The 19,036-nt window shown below is 71.8% G+C and overlaps 1 protein-coding gene and 1 long non-coding RNA gene across 2 annotated transcripts; one reads left to right on the forward strand and one right to left on the reverse strand.

The window, feature by feature from the left end:
- Positions 1–1,465: 1,465 nt before the first annotated feature.
- XAB2 (XPA binding protein 2) lies at positions 1,466–19,030 on the reverse strand. Its single transcript, XM_080608950.1, is given in 24 exon segments — positions 1,466–1,659; positions 1,943–2,030; positions 2,032–2,038; positions 2,322–2,368; positions 2,370–2,449; positions 2,960–3,131; positions 3,420–3,542; positions 4,302–4,492; positions 5,156–5,318; positions 6,137–6,250; positions 6,677–6,808; positions 7,611–7,742; positions 8,258–8,377; positions 9,609–9,670; positions 9,673–9,759; positions 10,765–10,909; positions 12,494–12,613; positions 12,615–12,659; positions 13,281–13,415; positions 14,254–14,444; positions 14,447–14,450; positions 15,901–16,024; positions 17,139–17,287; positions 18,811–19,030. Coding segments are annotated over 24 exon segments (2,691 nt in total). The 5' UTR covers positions 19,009–19,030; the 3' UTR covers positions 1,466–1,597.
- On the forward strand, positions 5,328–6,126 carry LOC308186771. Its single transcript, XR_013944286.1, has 3 exons — positions 5,328–5,437; positions 5,565–5,597; positions 5,680–6,126. It is a non-coding gene; the product is annotated as an uncharacterized lncRNA (long non-coding RNA).
- Positions 19,031–19,036: the final 6 nt, after the last annotated feature.

Consider the following 19,036-nt stretch of genomic DNA (forward strand, 5'->3'; position numbering starts at 1 on the left):
CAAGCGCTTCGCCCCCATCCCCGCCAAGACCATGTCCATGAGCGTCGACGCCTTCACCATCCAGGGCCACCTCTGGCAGCCCCGCAAGCCCGGCACCCCCAAAAAAGCCCGGCACCCCCAAGTAGGGGCCTTGGGGGGGGTTAAGGGGGGGGCACAGCACCCCCAAAAAGCCCGGCACCCCCAAGTAGGGCCGGGGGAGGGGGTTAAGGGGGGAGCACAGCACCCCCCCCCAAAAAACCTGGCACCCCCAAGTAGGGGCCTGGGGGGGGTTAAGGGGGGGGGGACACAGCACCCCCAAAAAGCCTGGCAGCCCCAAGTAAAGGCCTGGGGAGGGGGGTCATATGGGGGGGCGCGGGCAGGGGTGGGGGGAGATGGGAGCCGTCAACCCCAAAAAACTGGAACCCTCCCCCCAAAAACCTGGCACCCCAAAAAAGCCCGGCACCCCCAAGTAGGGGCCTGGGGTTGTGGTCATATTGGGGGGGGGGGCTGGCAGCCCCAAAAAACTGGAACATGCCCCTCCCCCCCCCCCCAAAAGAACGGCACCCCCAAGTAGGGGGCCTGGGGGGTTTAAGGGGGAGCACAGCAGCCCCCAAAAAAACCAGCAGCCCCCCTCCCCAAAAAGGGACCTGGGGGGTAATGGGGGGGGGGGGCAGCACCCCCCAAAAAAACCCGGCAACCCCAAGTAGGGACATGGGGGGGGGGTCATGAGAAGGGGGCGAGGGGCTGGGGTGGCACCAGGGAGAGGGTGGGGCTTGGGAAGGGGGGGGGGGGGTGTTTCCCCCCCCCCCTCCAGCCCCCCTCCCCCCAAATTTGGCACATGAAAGGGGTGATGCGGCTCTAAGGGGGAGGGGCAAAGCCCCTGTGCCCCCCCCCCCCGCCATGGTGACGGGGGGGGGGTTCGGGGGGGGTGGGCCCCAGCTGGGGGTGGTCCCCAGCCTTCACCACAGCCCCAAATTTGTGCCTGGGCTGCCCCTCCCCCCCCCCCCCCCCCCCCCCCCCCCATGCCCACAAAGCTTGGGGACAAGGTGACAAGGCCGGGGGGGGGGGGCAACAACACGAACACACCCCCCCCCCCCCCCCCCCCCCAAAATGTGCCTGGGCTCTGCCCACCCTGGTGCCCCCCCACCCCCCAGGGTCACAGGGTGGGGGACACGAAGCCACCAGGAGCCACCAGGGTGTCCCCCACCCAACGGGGGGGGGGGGGTGCGGGGGCCACTGCGTCCCCCCCCATGGTGCCAAAGCCCCCCCCCCCCCCCCACACTGCCACCCCCCTCCCCCCCCCGCGGTGTCCCCGCTGTCCCCACGGTGCTGCTGGCTCTGCCACCCTGCGAATGTCTGTCCATAAGGGAGGGGGTCTTTTTTTGGGGGGGGTGGGGGGGGGCACGGGGGTGTTTGGGGGGGGGGGGGGTGTCCCCCCCCTCACGGTGTCATTGTCACTTAATAAAGTAATTTAATGGAGGCTGGGCCTTGTAAAATGGCATTTATTGGGGACAACAAATGGGGGGGGGGGGGGGGGAACAACAACAAATGGGGGGAGGGACAAGGTGGGGGGGGGGGGTCCCGGTGGGGGGGTCCCGGTGGGGGGGGTCCCGGCCCTTCAGTCGTCCTTGAGCCCCCCGAAGACGGAGGAGGGCACCCGCTTCTGCTCCAGCTGCACCTCTGGGGGGGGGGGGGGGCACAGGGGGGTCAGGGCACCTCTGTCCCCTCCCCTTGTCCCCCCCCCCCCCATGCTGTGTCCCTGCCCCCCCCCCAGCAGCACGATGTCCCCACCCCCCATGTCCCCCTGTCCCCCCGTCCCCCTGTCCCCCCGTCCCTGTGTCCCCACGTCCCCCTGTCCCCCCGTCCCCCCCGTCCCCCCATCCCCATGTCCCCATGCCCCCGTGTCCCCCCGTCCCCAAACCCCTGTCCCCAAGCCCCCGTCCCCTGCCCCCCCCCCCGGTACCGTCGGGCTCGGGCTCGTCCTCGTCCCCCAGGTCGATCTCGTCGGGGTTCCCCTGCTGGGAGAGCGCGGCCAGGGCCTCCCGCGGGCCCCTCGGCCCTGTGGGCGCCGTCAGCACCCACGGGTGGGGGCACCCAGGGGTGGGGGGGGGGTGGGGGGATGGGGTGGCAGCACCAGCCTCGCCAAGGGGACCCCGGGGTGGGGAGGGGACAGGGGGACCGCGGGGGGGGGGGGTGGCGCAGGGACAGCACCCAAGGGACCTCGTCCTGGGCACGATGGGTGACAGCCCTGTGACGCTGGGGGGGGGGGAGGGGGGGGTCTCGGGGAGGTGACACCCAGGGAGCTGATGGGGGGGGGAGGGGAGGTCCCGGGGGGCACCCACCTGACGAAGAGCACCCTGTCCTTGGGGCGGGGGGCGTCGCGCTGCGCCCTCGGCCGCCAGCTGCTCGGCGCGCTGCTCCAGCAGCTTCATGTCGTCCAGCCCGCTCTGCCCCGGCGCCAGGTCCGACACTGCGCCCGCGGCACCGCCGCGTCACCGCCGCGGCGCCGCGTGTCCCCAGCGCCCCCGGTCCCCTCCGTCCCCGTGCCCCTGCCCTCCCGGGTCCCCTCCGTCCCCCTCGTCCCCTCCGTCCCACATCCCGCGCCCCTGTGTCCCCCCACGTCCCCGTGTCCCCTCCAGCCCCATGGCCACGGGTGCTCCCTGAACCCCTACGGGTGCTCCCCAGTGCCCCACAGATGCCCCCAGCCCCCCACGGGTGCTCCCTTCTGCCCCACAGGTGCTCCCTGGGACCCCCATGGGTGCTCCCCCCACTCCCCCATAGGTGCCCCCAGCCCCCCATAAGCGTCCCCTGCTGCCCCCCCAGCTGCTCCCCAACACCCCGTAGATGCCCCCAGCCCCACGCAGGTGCCCCCCGGCCCCCCAGAGGCGCCCCCTTCTGCCCCCCAGCTGCTCCCCAAGTACCCCCCCTGGCGCTCCCCACCCCCGCGGCCGCCCCAGCACCCCCGGGTGCCCCCGCTGACCGGTGCCGGTGGCGTTGCTGTAGACCTTGAGCATCTGGGAGGCCATGAAGTTGACCTGGGTGTTGTAGGTGGCCTGGACGCTGCGCTTGATGCGCAGCATCTCGCGGATCGTGTCCTCGTTGCCGTGGCGGATCTCAAAGTCCTTCCACGTCTGCCAGAAGTTGGCCGTGATCTGCGGGGGGGGGGGGTGGGGGGGGGGACACCGTGAGGCCTTGGGGACACCGGTGGCACCGGGAGGCTTCGGGGACACTGGTGGCACCGTGAGGTCTCGGGGACACTGGTGGCGCTGGTGGCCTCAGGGACATCAGTGGCACCGGGTGCCCTTGGGGACATGGGTGGCACCGGGTGACAACCTCAGCGGCTGCCCCCCTGCCCCAGTGGGTGCCATTTTGTCACCCAGGGTGCCCCCCGCCCCCCATCGGGTGCCCCCTGCCCCATTGGGTGCCCATGGGGTGCTCACGCGGGGGTCGCAGATCTGGGAGCAGTAGGTGTAGATGGCGCGCGCCCGGTCCACCTCGCCCAGCTTGCACTCCATGTCGGCGAAGCGCAGGCACATCTCGCGTGCCTGCTCGTCCCCCAGCACCTGCACCCATGGGTGCCCCCCCCTCAGTGCCAGGCACCGCGACCCCACCCCACGGGACCCCCCCACCACCGCCACCTTGTCCCTGCAGCCGGGTTCCCCCACGCCACGTCCCCACGTCCCCCCCATGCCATGTCCCCACTTCCCTGTGTCCCCCCCACGCCACGTCCCCGTGTCCCCATGTCCCCCATGCCCATATTCCCACTGTCCCCCCCCCGCCATGTCCCCGTGTCCCTCCATGCTATGTCCCCACGCCCTCTACCCACGTCCCCACGTCCTTACGGCCTCTACCCACGGCCCCTGGCACTTGTCCCCCTCTGCCCCGTGCCACATTCCCATGTCCCCACGTCCCATCTCCATGTCCCCATGGCCCCCACATCCCCCCACGCCATGTCCCCATGTCCCCATTGTCCCCCATGCCCACATCCCCCCTTCCCCGTGTCCCCATGTCCCATTCCCAAGTCCCCCCACACCCCCACGCCACGTCCCCATGTCCCGTGCCCACGTCCCCATGTCCCCCCACGTCCCTCCATGCATGTCCCCATGCCCCACACCCCCATCCCCATGTCCCCGTGTCCCACTCCCAAGTCCCCCCACACCCCCACGCCACGTCCCCATGCCCCACACCCCCATCCCCATGTCCCCGTGTCCCACTCCCAAGTCCCCCCATACCCCCACGCCATGTCCCCATGTCCCCATGTCCCCCCACGTCCCCCCCCCAGCCCCCCCCGCCACATCCTCGTGCCCCCCACCCCCCCGCACCTCGATGGCCTTCTCGTAGATGGGCCGGGTGTGGGTGACGCCGTAGAGCTCGGCGGCGCGCTTGATGTAGATGTTGAACATGTCGCGCTGCTCGGCCGGCAGCACCGCGCGCGTGGCGCGCTCGTACACGGCCATGGCGTGCCGCGCCAGCCCGAACTCCTCCTCCAGCTTGGCGTACAGCAGGTAGATGGCTGCGGGCACCGCGGCTCCGTGGGGCACTGCGGCCAGCCCCACGGCCAGCCCCACAGCCTGACCTACAGCCTGCCCCACAGCCTGCCCCATAGCCTGACCCAGGGCCTGCCCCACGGCCAGCCCCATAGCCTGACCTACAGCCTGCCCCACAGCCTGCCCCATAGCCTGACCTACAGCCAGCCCCACGGCCAGCCCCATAGCCTGACCCAGGGCCTGCCCCACGGCCTGCCCCATAGCCTGACCTACAGCCAGCCCCACGGCCTGCCCCATAGCCTGACCTACAGCCAGCCCCACGGCCTGCCCCATAGCCTGACCCAGGGCCTGCCCCACGGCCTGCCCCATAGCCTGACCTACAGCCAGCCCCACGGCCTGCCCCACGGCCTGCCCCATGGCCTAACCCAGGGCCTGCCTCATAGCCTGACCTACAGCCAGCCCACGGCCAGCCCCATAGCCTGCCCCATAGCCTGACCCAGGGCCTGCCCCACGGCCTGCCCCACAGCCTGCCCCACAACCACCGCATGCCCTAACCCCATACCTACCCCTACCCTACCCCATGCCCTGCCCAACACCCTACCCCACCGCCACCCCCCTGCCCCCCCAGCCCCACAGCCACCCCCCTGCCCCCCCCAGCTCCCCAGCCCCCCCGCTCCCCGTCGCCCTACTCTTGGCGTATTTCTGGGGGCAGCCGTCCAGCGCCTGCTCGAAGAGGTCCCGCGCCCGCTCCAGCTTGCGGCCCCCGTAGCGGGCGACGAACTTGGTGAGGTAGGTGTGCCACACGTCCGCCACGTTGGGCCAGCGGAACAGCGCGATGCCGCGCTCGTACGCCTGGGGGGGGCACGGGGGGGGGACCCCCCGGCACCGTCACCGGACTGGGGTCCCCCCCCCCATGGTGTGCCCGGAGCCCCCCCCGGTGGTGGCCCCGCAGCGTTCCCAATACCCCACAGGTGGTGGTAAGGTCCCTACGTGGTCCCTATGGGGTCCCTATGGGGTGCTCAGGGCCCCACAGGTGGTGGCGGGGGTCCCCTATGGGGTCCCTGTGGGGGTCCCTATGGGGTCCTCAGGGCCCTCCAGGTGGTGGCAGGGTCCCTACATGGTCCCTGTGGGGTCCCTATGGGGTGCTCAGGGCCCTCCAGGTGGTGGCGGGGGTCCCTATAGGGTCCCTATGGAGGCCCTAAGGTGGCCCCAGGACCCTACAGGTAGGTGTGGGGGTCCCTATGGGGTCCTCAGGGCCCCACAGGTGGTGGCAGGGTCCCTATGGGGTCCCTACGGGATCCTTATGGGGTCCTCAGGGCCCCACAGGTGGTAGCAGGGTCCCTACGTCGTCCCTAAGGGGTCCCTATGGGGTCCCTATGGGGTCCTCAGGGCCCTCCAGGTGCTGGCAGGGTCCCTGTGGGGTCCCTATGGGGTCCCTGGGACCCTAAAGGTGGTGGCGGGGTCCCTATGGGGTCCCCAGCCCCCTACGGGTGGTGGCGGTGTCCCCAAGGTGCCCCCAGCGCCCCCCCTGCAGGTCCCCCGCCCCGTCCCCGCGGTGTCCCCAGCTCCCACCCCGTGACCGCAGGCTCCCCGCGGCGCCCCTGCCGCCCACCCCACGGCGTCCCCGAGGTCCCCGGGGTGTCCCCGGGGTGTCCCCGGGGTGCCCCCACCTTGAAGCTCTCTTCGAAGTAGCCGCGCTCCTCCAGGAAGAGCCCGTAGTTGATGACGATCTGCGGGGTGGCGATGCGCAGGTCCAGGATGCGCTCGTACACCGCCTTGGTCGACTGGGGACAGCGGGGACAGCGGGGACATCAGGGACAGCGGGGACATCAGGGGATATTGGGGACAGCGGGGACAAAGGGGACATCAGGGACAGCGGGGACAGCAGGGACAGCGGAGCCTCAGGGGGACATCGGGGACATCGGGGCATATTGGGGACAGCGGGGACAGTGGGGACAGCAGGGGGACGTGGGGGATTAATGGGGACATCGGGGGATGTTGGGGACATCGGCCACTAACGGGGACATCGGGGACAAGGCGGGGGTCCCACACTGGTCCCTGACAGCTGGGGGGGGGCTGTGAGGGTCTTGGGGACCCCCCGGCGTTTTGGGGGTCCGGGGGGGGTCCCAGGACCCCCAGCCTGACCCGGTGGCCCCGGGGGGGGGTCCCAAGGTGCCCCCCCCCCGTGTCGTGGCGCCCCCCCCCCCCACCTGGAAGGTGCCCAGGCTCTCCTCCAGGTCTGCCAGCATGGCCCAGACGCGCAGGGACTTGTAGAGGCGGTTCTGCACTGGCTCCGAGCTGTCGAAGTACTCGGCCCGCCGGGCGGGCAGCGCCGTGGCTTTCTGCGGGGGGGGGGGGGCGATTTTAAACCGGGGGGGGGGCACACGGGGGGTCCCCGTGCCCCCCCCGAGGTCCTGAGCCCCCCCCCGGGGGCACTGAGCCCCCCCCCCGTACCCACAAAACGGCCCCCGTGGTGGCCCCGGAGCAGCTCCCAGGGGGGGATGGTGGGAGATTTTGGATTGGGGGGGGGGATTTGGGGCTGGGGGGGGGCAGTTTGAATTGGGGAGGGTCCCTGTGGCCCCCCCCCCGGGGTCCTGAGCCCCCCCCGGGGTCCTGAGCCCCCCCATACCCACAGGACGGCCTCGTGGTGGCTGTGGCGCAAGTCCTGGAGGGGACGTTGGAACTTGGGGGGGGGGATTTTGGATTGGGGGGGGGGCTTTGGGGCTGGGGGGAGGGGGTTGTGGATTGGGGGGGTCCCCGTGGCCCCCCCCCGAGGTCCTGAGCCCCCCCCAGGGTCCTGAGCCCCCCCCATACCCACAGGACGGCCTCGTGGTGGCCATGGCGCAGCTCCTGGGGGGGACGTTGGAAATTGGGGGGGGGGATTTTGGATTGGGGGGGGGGCTTTGGGGCTGGGGGGGGGATTTTGGAATTGGGGGGGGGGGTTGCGGATTGGGGGGGTCCCCGTGGCCCCCCCCTCTGGGGTCCTGAGCCCCCCAAGGACCCCCAGGACACACAGGGTGGCCGTGGCGCAGCTCCCGGGGGGGACGTTGGAATCGGGGGGGGATTTCAGATTGGGGGGGAGGGCTTTGGGGCTGGGGGGGGGTCGTGGACTTGAGGGGGGGTCCCCCGTGCCCCCCCCCGTACCCGCAGCACGCTGAGGGCGGCCTGGTGGTGGCCGTGGCGCAGCTCCAGCTCGCCGCGCTCGCACCAGACGGCGGCGAGGTCGGGCACCTGCCGGAAGCGCACCCGCGTGGCGCGGCTCAGGATGGCGCGGGCCTGGGGGGGGGGCACGGGGGGGGGCACAGCGTCAGGGGGGGGACACGGGGACGTGGGGGGGCCGGGGGGGGGTGTGGGGGGGTTTGGGGGGGGGCGGGGGGGTGTGGGAAATGGGGATGGGGACATGGGGACAGGGGTTGGGGATGGGGGGGGGACGGGGGGGTGTGGGGACACGGGGGGGGATGCAGGGGACATGGGGGGGGCGTGGGGGACAACGGGGGGGGCGTGGGGACACGGGGGGGGCGTGGGGCCATGGGAAATGGGGGTGGGGGTTGGGACACGGGGACAGGCAGGGGGACACGGGGGGGGGCACAAGGGGAGGGGTTGGGGACACACGGGGGGGGGGACACGAGGGGACAGGGCGGGGGCACGGGGGACACCCGGGTGTCCCCAGCCCCCCCGTGCCCCCCAGCCCCCCGAGGTGCCCCCAGCCCCCCGAGGTGCCCCCCCGTGCCCCCAGCACCCCCCCGGTGACACGGGGGTGCCCCCCCCCCGGTGACGGCCCCCCCCCTCACGTCGTCCAGCTGCCCGTTGTCCTCGTAGAAGCGGGCGAAGGCCACCCAGAGGCTGTGGGGGCGCCCGGTGGCCTTCAGGGGGTCCACGGTGCGCACGGCCTGCGTGTAGGTGCTGATGATCTGGGGGGGCACGGGGGGGGACATGGGGACGGGGGGGGGGACACGTCAGGCCCCACACTGTCCCCCGCTGTCCCCGGTACCCCCCCCGCTGTCCCCAGTAGCCCCCCAGCCCCCCTGTCCCCATTGATCCCCCCCCAATGTCCCCAGTACCCCCCCCACCCCGATGTCCCCCCCCAACGTCCCCCCACCCCAATGCTCCACGCCGCTGTCCCCGATGTCCCCCCCCATCCCCAGTGTCCCCCAACGCAACTGTCCCCAATGTCCCCAGTGCCCCACCCCAACGTCCCCCCCCACCCCCAGTGTCCCCAACACCCCACCCCATCGTCCCCAGTGTCCCCCCCCCACCCCAATGTCCCCCCCACCCCAATGTCCCCATGTCCCCAGCGTCCCCGTGTCCCCCCGTGTCCCCCCCACCTCTTTGGGCACCCCAATGTCCCCCCCATCCCAATGTCCCCACGTCCCCCCATGCCCCCGCCACCCCCCCGCTGTCCCCATCACCCCCAGTGTCCCCATGTCCCCATCACCCCCCCTGTCCCCAGTGTCCCCAGTGTCCCCAATGTCCCCGTGTCCCTGTGCCCCCCCCGTGCCCCCACCTGCTCGGGGTGCCCGTGGTGCAGGCGCACGCGCTTGTGCCACTCGTGCACGTTGTGGGGGCTCTGGCACTGTGCCCCCACCCCAGTGTCCCCATGTCCCCATCACCCCAAATGTCCCCGTGTCCCCAGTGTCCCCATGTCCCCGTGCCCCCCCCGGTGCCCCCCCACCTGCTCGGGGTGCCCGTGGTGCAGGCGCACGCGCTTGTGCCCCTCGTGCACGTTGTGGGGGTTCTGGCGCCGTGCCCCCCACCCCAGTGCCCCCCCAATGTCCCCAAGGTCCCCACGTCCCCGTGCCCCCCCCGTGCCCCCACCTGCTCGGGGTGCCCGTGGTGCAGGCGCACGCGCTTGTGCCCCCCGTGCACGTTGTGTGGGGGATCTGGCGCCGTGCCCCCCACCCCAGTGTCCCCATGTCCCCATCACCCCCCCTGTCCCCAGTGTCCCCAGTGTCCCCAATGTCCCCGTGCCCCCCCGTGCCCCCACCTGCTCGGGGTGCCCGTGGTGCAGGCGCACGCGCTTGTGCCCCCCGTGCACGTTGTGGGGGTTCTGGCGCCGTGCCCCCCACCCCAATGTCCCCATGTCCCCATCACCCCCATGTCCCCAGTGTCCCCAATGTCCCCGTGCCCCCCCCGTGCCCCCACCTGCTCGGGGTGCCCGTGGTGCAGGCGCACGCGCTTGTGCCACTCGTGCACGTTGTGGGGTTCTGGCGCAGCAGCACGCTGTTGAGCAGCAGCGGGCGCCGCCCCACCAGGCGCTCCAGGCGCGCCAGCCGCAGCTCCAGGTCCACCTCGCCTGGGGGGGGGGCGTCAGGGGGGCGGCGGGACCCCCCCCGTGGGGGCAGGACCCCCCCCAGGGGATGGGACCCCCCCCCCCGGGAGCCCCCAGCGCGCCCCCCCCCCCCCCCCCGGATGGGATCCCCCAGGGGCAGAGGGAAAGCAGGGGGGGGGATGGGGGGCACCCGGGTGGGGGGATGTGACCCCCCCCCCAAAGGATGGGGCCCCCCAGGGGGATGGGATAGGGTGCGAGGGACCCCTGGGGACCCCCATGGGGTGTGAGGGACCCCCGGGGACCCCCATAGGACCCCCAGGACCCCCTCAGAACCCCCCCAGGGCCCCCTATAGGGACCCCTCAGGCCCCCCCCAGGACCCTCATAGGACCCCCAGGACCCCCCCAGGACCCCCAGGGCCCCCCCAGGGCCCCCCATAGGACCCCCAGACCCTCTCAGGGCCCCCCCAGGACACCCAGGAACCCCCCTCCAAGGGCCCCCCATAGGACCCCCAAAGACCCCCCATAGGACCCCCAGAGACCACCCCCAAGGACCCCCAGAGACACCCCCCCAAGGACCCCCAGGGAGCCCCTTAAGGTGAGAGGGCCCCCAAGGGACCCCCCATAGGACCCCCTCAGACCCCCCCCCAGGACCCCCAGACCCCCCCTAGGGCCCCCATAGGACCCCCAGACCCCCTCAGACCCCCCCAGGGCCCCCCATAGGACCCCCAGACCCCCCCAGGACCCCCAGGGCCCCCCCAGGGCCCCCCATAGGACCCTCAGAAACCCCCCCCAGGACCCCCAGACCCCCTCAGGGCCCCCCATAGGACCCCCAGACCCCCTCAGACCCTCCCCAGGGACCCCACATAGGATCCCCAGACCCCCCCAGAGCCCCCCAGACCTCCTCAGGCCCCCCCAGGGACCCCCCATAGGACCCCCAGACCCCCCCCAGATCCCCCCCGGCCCCCCCAGACCCCCCCAGACCCCCCCAGGCCCCCCCAGGCCCCCCCCCAGCCCCCCCCGGCCCCTCACCGTCCTCGCCGAGCCCCGGGGGGGGCCCGCTCTCCATGCGGGCGGCGATGAGGCTCTCCTCGAAGTGCGCGTAGCTGTCGAACACCTGGCTGAAGTCCCGCACCGTGGGCACCGTCTGCACCGCCTCCTCGTACACGTCCCGCGCCTGCCGCACCCCGGGACGGCACCGCGTCACCGCGGGGGGGCACCGGGACGGGGACGGGGTGGGGGTGGGATGGGGACAGGACGGGGATGGGGCTGGGATAGGGATGGGGACGGGGACGGGGATGGGGACAGGGCTGGGATGGGGCTGGGATGGGGACGGGGACAGGACGGGGACGGGGACAGGATGGGGATGGGGACAAGGACGGGGACAGGACGGGGACGGGGACAGGATGGGGATGGGGACGGGGTGGGGATGGGGACAGGGACGGGGCTGGGATGGGGACAGGGACGGGGATGGGGACGGGGACAGGGCTGGGATGGGGACAGTGACAGGACTGGGACAGGGACAGGGTCAGGACTGGGATGGGGACAGGGACGGGAACAGGACGGGGCTGGGATGGGGACGGGGATGGGGACAGGGACGGGGATGGGGCTGGGATGGGGACAGGGACGGGGACAGGGACGGGGACGGGGCTGGGATGGGGACAGGACGGGGATGGGGACAGGGACGGGGACAGGACACCGATGGAGACAGGGACGGGGAGGGGATGGGATGGGGACAGGATGGAGATGGGGCTGGGATGGGGACAGGGACGGGGACAGGATAAGGACAGGGGTGGCACAGGGATGGGGACAGGACAGGGACAGGGACGGGGACAGGACGGGGATGGGGACGGCACAGGGACAGGGACAGGATGAGGACAGGGGTGGCACAGGGATGGGGACAGGGATGGGGACAGGACGAGGATGGGGGTGGCACACGGACAGGGATGGGGACAGGACGGGGATGGGGGTGGCACGGGGACAGGGCAGGGACAAGATGAGGACAGGGACAGGACGGGGACCGCACGGGGACAGGGATGGCACGGGGACAGGGACGGGAAAGGGACAGGGACACGATGGGGACAGCTCAGGGACAGGAACAGCGTGGGGACAGCATGGGGACAGGACGGGGACAGGGATGGGATGGGGACAGGGACGGAGATGGCACAGAGACAGGACAGGAATGGGGACAGGGATGGCACAGGGAGGGGACAGCGTGGGGACAGGGACGGGATGGGGACAGGGACAGCTTGGGGACGGGGGGGGCACACGGAGAGGGACGGGGACGGCACGGGGACAGCGATGGCACAGGGACAGGGACAGGATGGGGGGGGCACAGGGACGGGGACGGCACGGGGACAAGGGACAGGGTCAGGATGGGGACAGCTCAGGGACAGGGGTGGCACGGGGATGGGGACAGGGACGGGACAGAACAGGGACGAGGTGGGGACGTGACGGGGACAGCACGGGGACAAGGTGGGCACGGGACAATTTGGGGACAATTTGGGGACAGGACAGGGCTGGCCCCAGGTGGCGCGGGGACAAGGCAGGGGGTCCGCGGGTGCTCGGGGGGGGGGGGGCACGTTGGCCCTACGGTGACACGGGGACAAGGGACAGGGGACGTCCCCGGCGCGGCGCCGGGGGACAGAGCGCGGCGGGGGGGGGCAGGCAGCGGGGTGAGGGGGCACGGCGAGGTGTGGGGGGGGGTGTGGGGGGTGGGGGTGTCCCCCGGGGTGTCCCTGGGGTGCCCCCAAGGCGCCACCTTCTCGAAGTGCCCGCTGCGGATGTAGCAGTCGGCCAGGGCGCACCAGAGGCGCCCCAGGTGGTCGGTGAAGCGCCGCAGCCCCCCCCGGATGATGGCCCCCGCGTCCAGCGAGCGCACCGCGCTCGGGGTGCTGCGAGATCAGCTCGCACAGCTCCTGCCACAGCTGGGGGGGGGCACAAATGTAAGGGGGGGGGGGCACGGAGAACCGCACGGACACCCCCCAACCCCCACCGGAGATGCTGGGGGGCAGCGGCGCCTGTAGGAGCCCCCCCCCAGCACCCACCCGTGTCCAGGGGCCCCCCAGCACCCATGAGAGCCCCCCAGGCCCCTCAGAGCCCCCCCAGGACCCCTAGGACCCCCCCAGGCCCCTTAGAACCCCTCCCAGGACTTCCCTGGGACCCCCAGGACCCCCCCTCCCAACCCCTCAGAACCCCCCCGGGACCCCCCCCCCCCAAGGACTTCCCTGGAACCCCCAGAACCCCCCCAGGACCCCCCCAGGACCCCCCAGGACTCCCCCAAGACCCCCCAGGGACCCCCTCAATCCCCTCAAAATGTCACCCAGGCCCCCCCGAGCCCTCAGAACCCCCCCCAGGCCCCCGAGAACCCCCCCAGGATCCCCCCCAGGACATCCCCGGGACCCTCAGGACTCCCCAGGACTCCCCCGGGACCCCCAGAACCACCTCAGAACCCCCCCCGACTCCCCCAGGACCCCCTGAGGCCCCTCAGACCCCCCCCCCAAGATCCCCAGCCCCCCCCCGGCCCCCCCCGGCCCCCCCGCCCCCACCTGGTACTTGGACTTGCCCTCGGCGGACACGAAGCGCTCGTCGTTGACCAGGGCGGCCAGGCGCAGCGCCGCCTCGTCCAGGCGCCCCACGGAGCGCAGGTACTGCACGTACTGCTCCGCGCCCTCGGGGCACAGCTGGGGGACAGGGGGGGCACCGTGGGGACACCGTGGGGACACCGTGGGGACACCGCGGGGACACCACAGGACGTGGGGACACCGTGGGGACACCACAGGGACACCACGGGGACATGGGGACACCGTGGGGACACCGTGGGGACACCGTGGGGACACCACGGGGACGTGGGGACACCGTGGGGACACCGCAGGGACACCATGGGGACATGGGGACACCGTGGGGACGTGGGGACACCGTGGGGACACCGTGGGGACACCACAGGGACACCACGGGGACACCACGGGGACACCACGGGGGACGTGGGGGCACCGTGGGGACACCGTGGGGACACCAGGGGGACATAGGAACACCAAGGGGACACCGCAGGGACACCATGGGGACATGGGGACACCGTGCGGACACCGCAGGGACACCACAGGGACATGGGGGACACCATGGGGACACTGCAGGAACACTGCAGGGACACCACAGGGACACCACGGGGACATGGAGACACCGTGGGGACACCGCAGGGACACCACGGGGACGTGGGGACATGGGATGCCACCCACGGCACCAGGGACATGGGGATGTGGGGACACCCCAGGGACGTGGGGACACTGTGGGGACACCGCAGGGACACCGGAGGGACACCCCCAGCACCGGTGGCACCTCCCTGCCCCCCTGTCCCCTCCGTCCCTGCACCCCGTCCCTCCTGCCACCCCTGCTCCCACCTCCCTGTCCCGCGGGGTGCACCCCCATTGGGTGCCCCCGGGTGCCACTGGGTGCCCCAGGTACCACTGGGTGCCACCACATGCCATCGGGTGCCCTTGGGTGCCCCCGGGGCGCCCCCCGTACCTTGAGGTAGCGGCGGTAGACGCGCACGGCGGTCTCGGGCAGGGGGTAGAGGCGCACGAAGCGCAGGTAGAGCGGCCACAGGCGGTGGTGCTGGGTGATGGGCAGCGCCCGCAGCGCCCGGTCGAAGGTGCGGCGCGTGCGCGTGATGCGGCCCTGCCCCACCAGGAACTGGCAGTAGTCCAGCCAGATACGGGCATCTGCGGGGCGGGCACGGGGCGGTTATGGGGCGGTTACGGGGCGGTTACAGGGGGCCAGGGGGGCAGCCGGGGGGCCGGGAACGGACTTACGGGGCAGTGGAACGGGGTATGGGGGCGTTTGTGGGGCCGGGGGTAAAGACACGGGGCAGTAGAAGGGGGTATGGGGGCAGTTACAGGGCGGTCAGTGGGGTTAGGGGGGCATTTGTGGGGCTGGGGGTAAAGATATGGGGCAGTAGAAGGGGGTATGGGGGCATTTCTGGGGCTGGGGGTAGAGGTATGGGGGAGTAGAAGGGGGTATGGGGTCAGTTATAGGGTGGGCTGTGGGGTTATAGAGACATTTATGGGGCTGGGGGTAAAGATACGGGGCAGTAGAAAGCGATATGGGGCATTTGTGGGGCCGGGGGTAAAGATACAGGGCAGTAGAAGGTGGTATGGTGGCATTTGTGGGGCTGGGGGTAAAGATATGGGGCAGTAAAAGGGGGTATGGGGGCACTTAGAGGGCGGGCTGTGGGGTTACGGGGGCATTTGTGAGGCTGGGGGTAAAGATACGGGGCAGTGGAAGAGGATATGGGGGCATTTGTGGGGCCTGGGTAAAGATATAGGGCAGTAGAAGGGGGTATGGGGGCAGTTAGAGGGTGGGCTGTGGGGTTATGGGGGCATTTATGGGGCTGGGGGTAAAGATACAGGGCAGTAGAAAGCGATATGGAGGCAGTTATAGGGCGGGCAGTGGGGTTCCAGGGACATTTGTGGGGCTGACAATAAAGATATGGGGCAGTAGAAGGGGATATGGGGGCAGTTATAGGGCGGGCGGTGGGGTTATGGGGGAATAAATGGGGTGCAGGAGCGGTTGGGGGCTGCCCATGGAAATATGGGGCAAAAAAGGGATCTGGGGCATAAATAAGGTCACGGGAGCGTTTTGGGGGCTGGCAATAGAGGTGTGGGGCAGCAGGAAGAGATAGGGAGCAGTTATGGGGCAGCGGGCAGGGTTATGGGGGCGTGTGTGGGGCTGGGGACGGAGACGGGGCAGTACGAGGGGGCACGGGAAGGTTGTGGGGACAGAGCGGCTCTGGGTGCGGGTGTGGGGCAGGACCGGGGGCTGTGGGGGCGGCTGGGGGGCAGCTACGGGGCAGCAGGAGGAGGTTACGGCGGGGATCATGGGGCAGGGAACAGCCTATGGGGCAGTTATGGGGCGGCTATGGGGCAGGGAACAGGGCTATGGGGCGGCTATGGGGCGGCTATGGGGCAGGGAACAGGGCTATGGAGCAGCTATGGGGCGGCTATGGGGCAGGGAACAGGGCTATGGGGCGGCTACGGGGCAGGAGCAGAGCGTGGGGGCACCTAAAGGACGCCGTGCCCCCGCGTCCCCTCCCGCCCCCCCATCGCCGTCCCTCCCGTGTCCCCACGCCCCCCCATGTCCCCCCGCCCCCCACGTCCCCCCCCCGCCCCCCACCTTGTGCATGAAGACGAGGGCGCGCTCGTGGCAGTTGTTGGCCTCCTCGTAGGCGGGGTCGGTGACGCACTTGAACCTCACCTGGCGCCGCCGCAGCTTCAGGTAGGCGTACCACAGCTTGTAGCTGGGGGGGGCGCCCCGGGTGCCCCCGTCAGCACCCGCCGGGCACCCACGGGTGCCCCCCGCGCGCCCACCGGCCCCCAGAGGCCCCCCCCCCCGGGTGATCCGAGGACGGCTGGGAGCAGCCGAAGCGGGGCCGGCAGCACCCAAGGGTGCCCTGAGACCCCTCCCGGCAGCACCCAAGGGTGCCCCAACCCACTCCCAGCAGCACCAAGGGTGCCCCAACCCCCTCCCAGCAGCACCCAAGGGTGCCCTGAGCCCCCCCCGGCAGCACCCAGGGGTACCCTGAGCCCCCCCCCCCCCGCAGCACCCAAAGGTGCCCTGAGCCCTGACCAGCAGCACCCAAGGGTGCCCTGAACCCCCTCCCGGCAGCACCCAAGGGTGCCCCAACCCCTGACCAGCAGCACCCAAGCGTGCCCTGAGCCCCCCCGGCAGCACCCAAGGGTGCCCTGAGCCCTGACCAGCAGCACCCAAGGGTGCCCTGAGCCCCCTCCCAGCAGCACCCAAGGGTGCCCCAACCCCTGACCAGCAGCACCCAAGGGTGCCCTGAGCCCCCTCCCGGCAGCACCCAGAGGTGCCCCGACCCTGACCCCTGACCTGCAGCACCCAGGGGTGCCCTGCCCGTGCCCCGCCCCCAGCAGCACCCAAGGGTGCCCCGCCCTACCCCCAGCCCACCCCCAGCAGTGGTCCCACCCCCAAAGCCCCGCCCCTCAGAGCCCTTCTCCTTCCTTAGCTCCGCCCCCTTTAACCCCACCCCCTTTAGCCCGCCCACTGCCTGGCCCCGCCCCTCGATGCCCCGCCCACCGACGTGCCCCTCCCACTTCTAGGCCCCGCCCACTGCCTGGCCCCGCCCCCCTTTAGCCTCCCCCCTTTAGCCCCACACAACCCTTAATCCCCCCGCCCCCACCCCCTTGGCCCCGCCCCTCCACCTGAGGCCCCTCCCCCTCCCCTTGGCCCCGCCCCCGATGCCCCGCCCCTCCACCTGAGGCTCCGCCCCCTCCCCCTTGGCCCCGCCCCCTCCCCTTGGCCCCGCCCCCTCCCCTTGGCCCCGCCCCCCCCTCCCCCTCTGGCCCCGCCCCTCCCCTTGGCCCCGCCCCCCTCCCCGTGGCCCCGCCCACCTGCCGGGCAGCTCCCGCAGCGCCCTCTCGTGCAGGAGGTTGAGGCGGGCCCGCGGCGCCCCCTGGCGCGCCCGCAGGTAGCGCAGCCACCCCCGCACCGAGAAGGGGTCGCGCAGCAGCTGCTCCTCGTGGGGCACGTCCGCCTCGTCCTGGGGGGGCAAAAAGGGTGAGGGGGGTTATGGGGGGGTTATGGGGTCGGGGGGGTCATGGGGGGGTTATGGGGGTAATGGGGGTAACAGGTATAGGGGAATATGGGGGGCAGGGGGCAGCAGCTGCTCCTCGTGGGGCACGTCCGCCTCGTCCTGGGGGGGCAACAGGGGGGCAAAAACGGTTGGGGGGGTTATGGAGTCAGGGGGGGTCATGGGGGGCTGGGGGGTATGGGGTCTGTGGGATTTGGGGGGTACAGGGGGTTATGGGGGGCAGCAGCTGCTCCTCGTGGGGCACGTCCGCCTCGTCCTGGGGGGGCAACGGGGGGGCAAAAAGGGTGAGGGGGGGTTATGGGGGGGTTATGGGTCGGGGGGGTCATGGGGGGGTTATGGGGGTAATGGGGGTTACAGGTACAGGGGGATATGGGGGGCAGGGGGCAGCAGCTGCTCCTCGTGGGGCACGTCCGCCTCGTCCTGGGGGGGCAACGGGGGGGCAAAAAGGGTGAGGGGGGGCTTTGGGGTCGGGGGGGTCATGGGGGGGTTACGGGGGGGTAATGGGGATAACAGGTATAGGGGAATATGGGGGGCAGGGGGCAGCAGCTGCTCCTTGTGGGGCACGTCCGCCTCGTCCTGGGGGGGCAACAGGGGGGCAAAAACGGTTGGGGGGGTTATGGAGTCAGGGGGGGTCATGGGGGACTGGGGGGTATGGGGTGTGTGGGATTTGGGGGTACAGGGGGTTATGGGGGGCAGCAGCTGCTCCTCGTGGGGGACGTCCGCCTCGTCCTGGGAGGGGAACGGGGGTGCAAAAAGGGTTGGGGGGGTTACCGGGGGGTTATGGGGGGATTATGGGGTCGGGGGGGTCATGGGGGGGTTATGGGCGTAATGGGGGTAACAGTTATAGGGGAATATGGGGGGCAGGGGGCAGCAGCTGCTCCTCGTGGGGCACGTCCGCCTCGTCCTGGGGGGCAATGGGGGGGCAACGGGGGGGCAAAAAGGGTTGGGGGGGTTATGGGGGGTTATAGGGTCAGGGGGGGTCATGGGGGGTCACGGGGGATATGGGGGGCTCAGGGGTACGGGGAGTGTGGGGTCAGAGGGGTATTGGGGGATAGGGGGAACAGCAGCTGCTCCTGGTGGGGGACGTTCGCCTCGTCCTGGGGGGGCAACGGGGGGGCAAAAAGGGTTGGGGGGGTTACAGGGGGGTTATGTGGGGGTTATGGGGTCGGGGGGGTCATGGGGGGGTCAGGGGGTACGGGGGTGCGGGGTCACGGGGGTTATGGGGGTTACGGGGGTCGTGGGGCACATCTGCCCCCTCCTGGGGGGGAGGGAAACAGGGGGGGTACGCAGGGTTGGGGGGGGTCATGGGGGAATTGGGGGGATTTGGGGCCGGGGGGGTCATGGGGGGTGGGGGGGTACGGGGGGGGCAGGGGAGGGGCGGGGGAGGACATCGGGGCGGGGGGGGCACGGGGCGGGGGCGCTTTGGGGCCGGGGGGGCCGGGGGGGACCGGGACCGTCCCCCCCCCACTCACGAAGCGCAGCTCGGCCCGCGCAGGCCCCGGCTCCGCCCCGGGCCCCGGCTCCGGTTCTTGCTCCATGCCCGGCTCCTCTTCCGGTCCCGGTTCCGGTTCCCGCTCCGGTTCCGGCCCCGGTTCCGGTCCCTCTCCCGGTTCCGCTTCCGGTCCCGGCCCCGGTTCCGGTTCCGGCCCCGCTCCCTCCGGCCCCTCCATCGCCGCCACCGCCGCGGCCTCCGCCGCC

Source organism: Anser brachyrhynchus (genome assembly GCF_964034855.1).
Source record: "Anser brachyrhynchus genome assembly, contig: SCAFFOLD_658, whole genome shotgun sequence".
NCBI classification, from domain to species: domain Eukaryota; kingdom Metazoa; phylum Chordata; class Aves; order Anseriformes; family Anatidae; genus Anser; species Anser brachyrhynchus.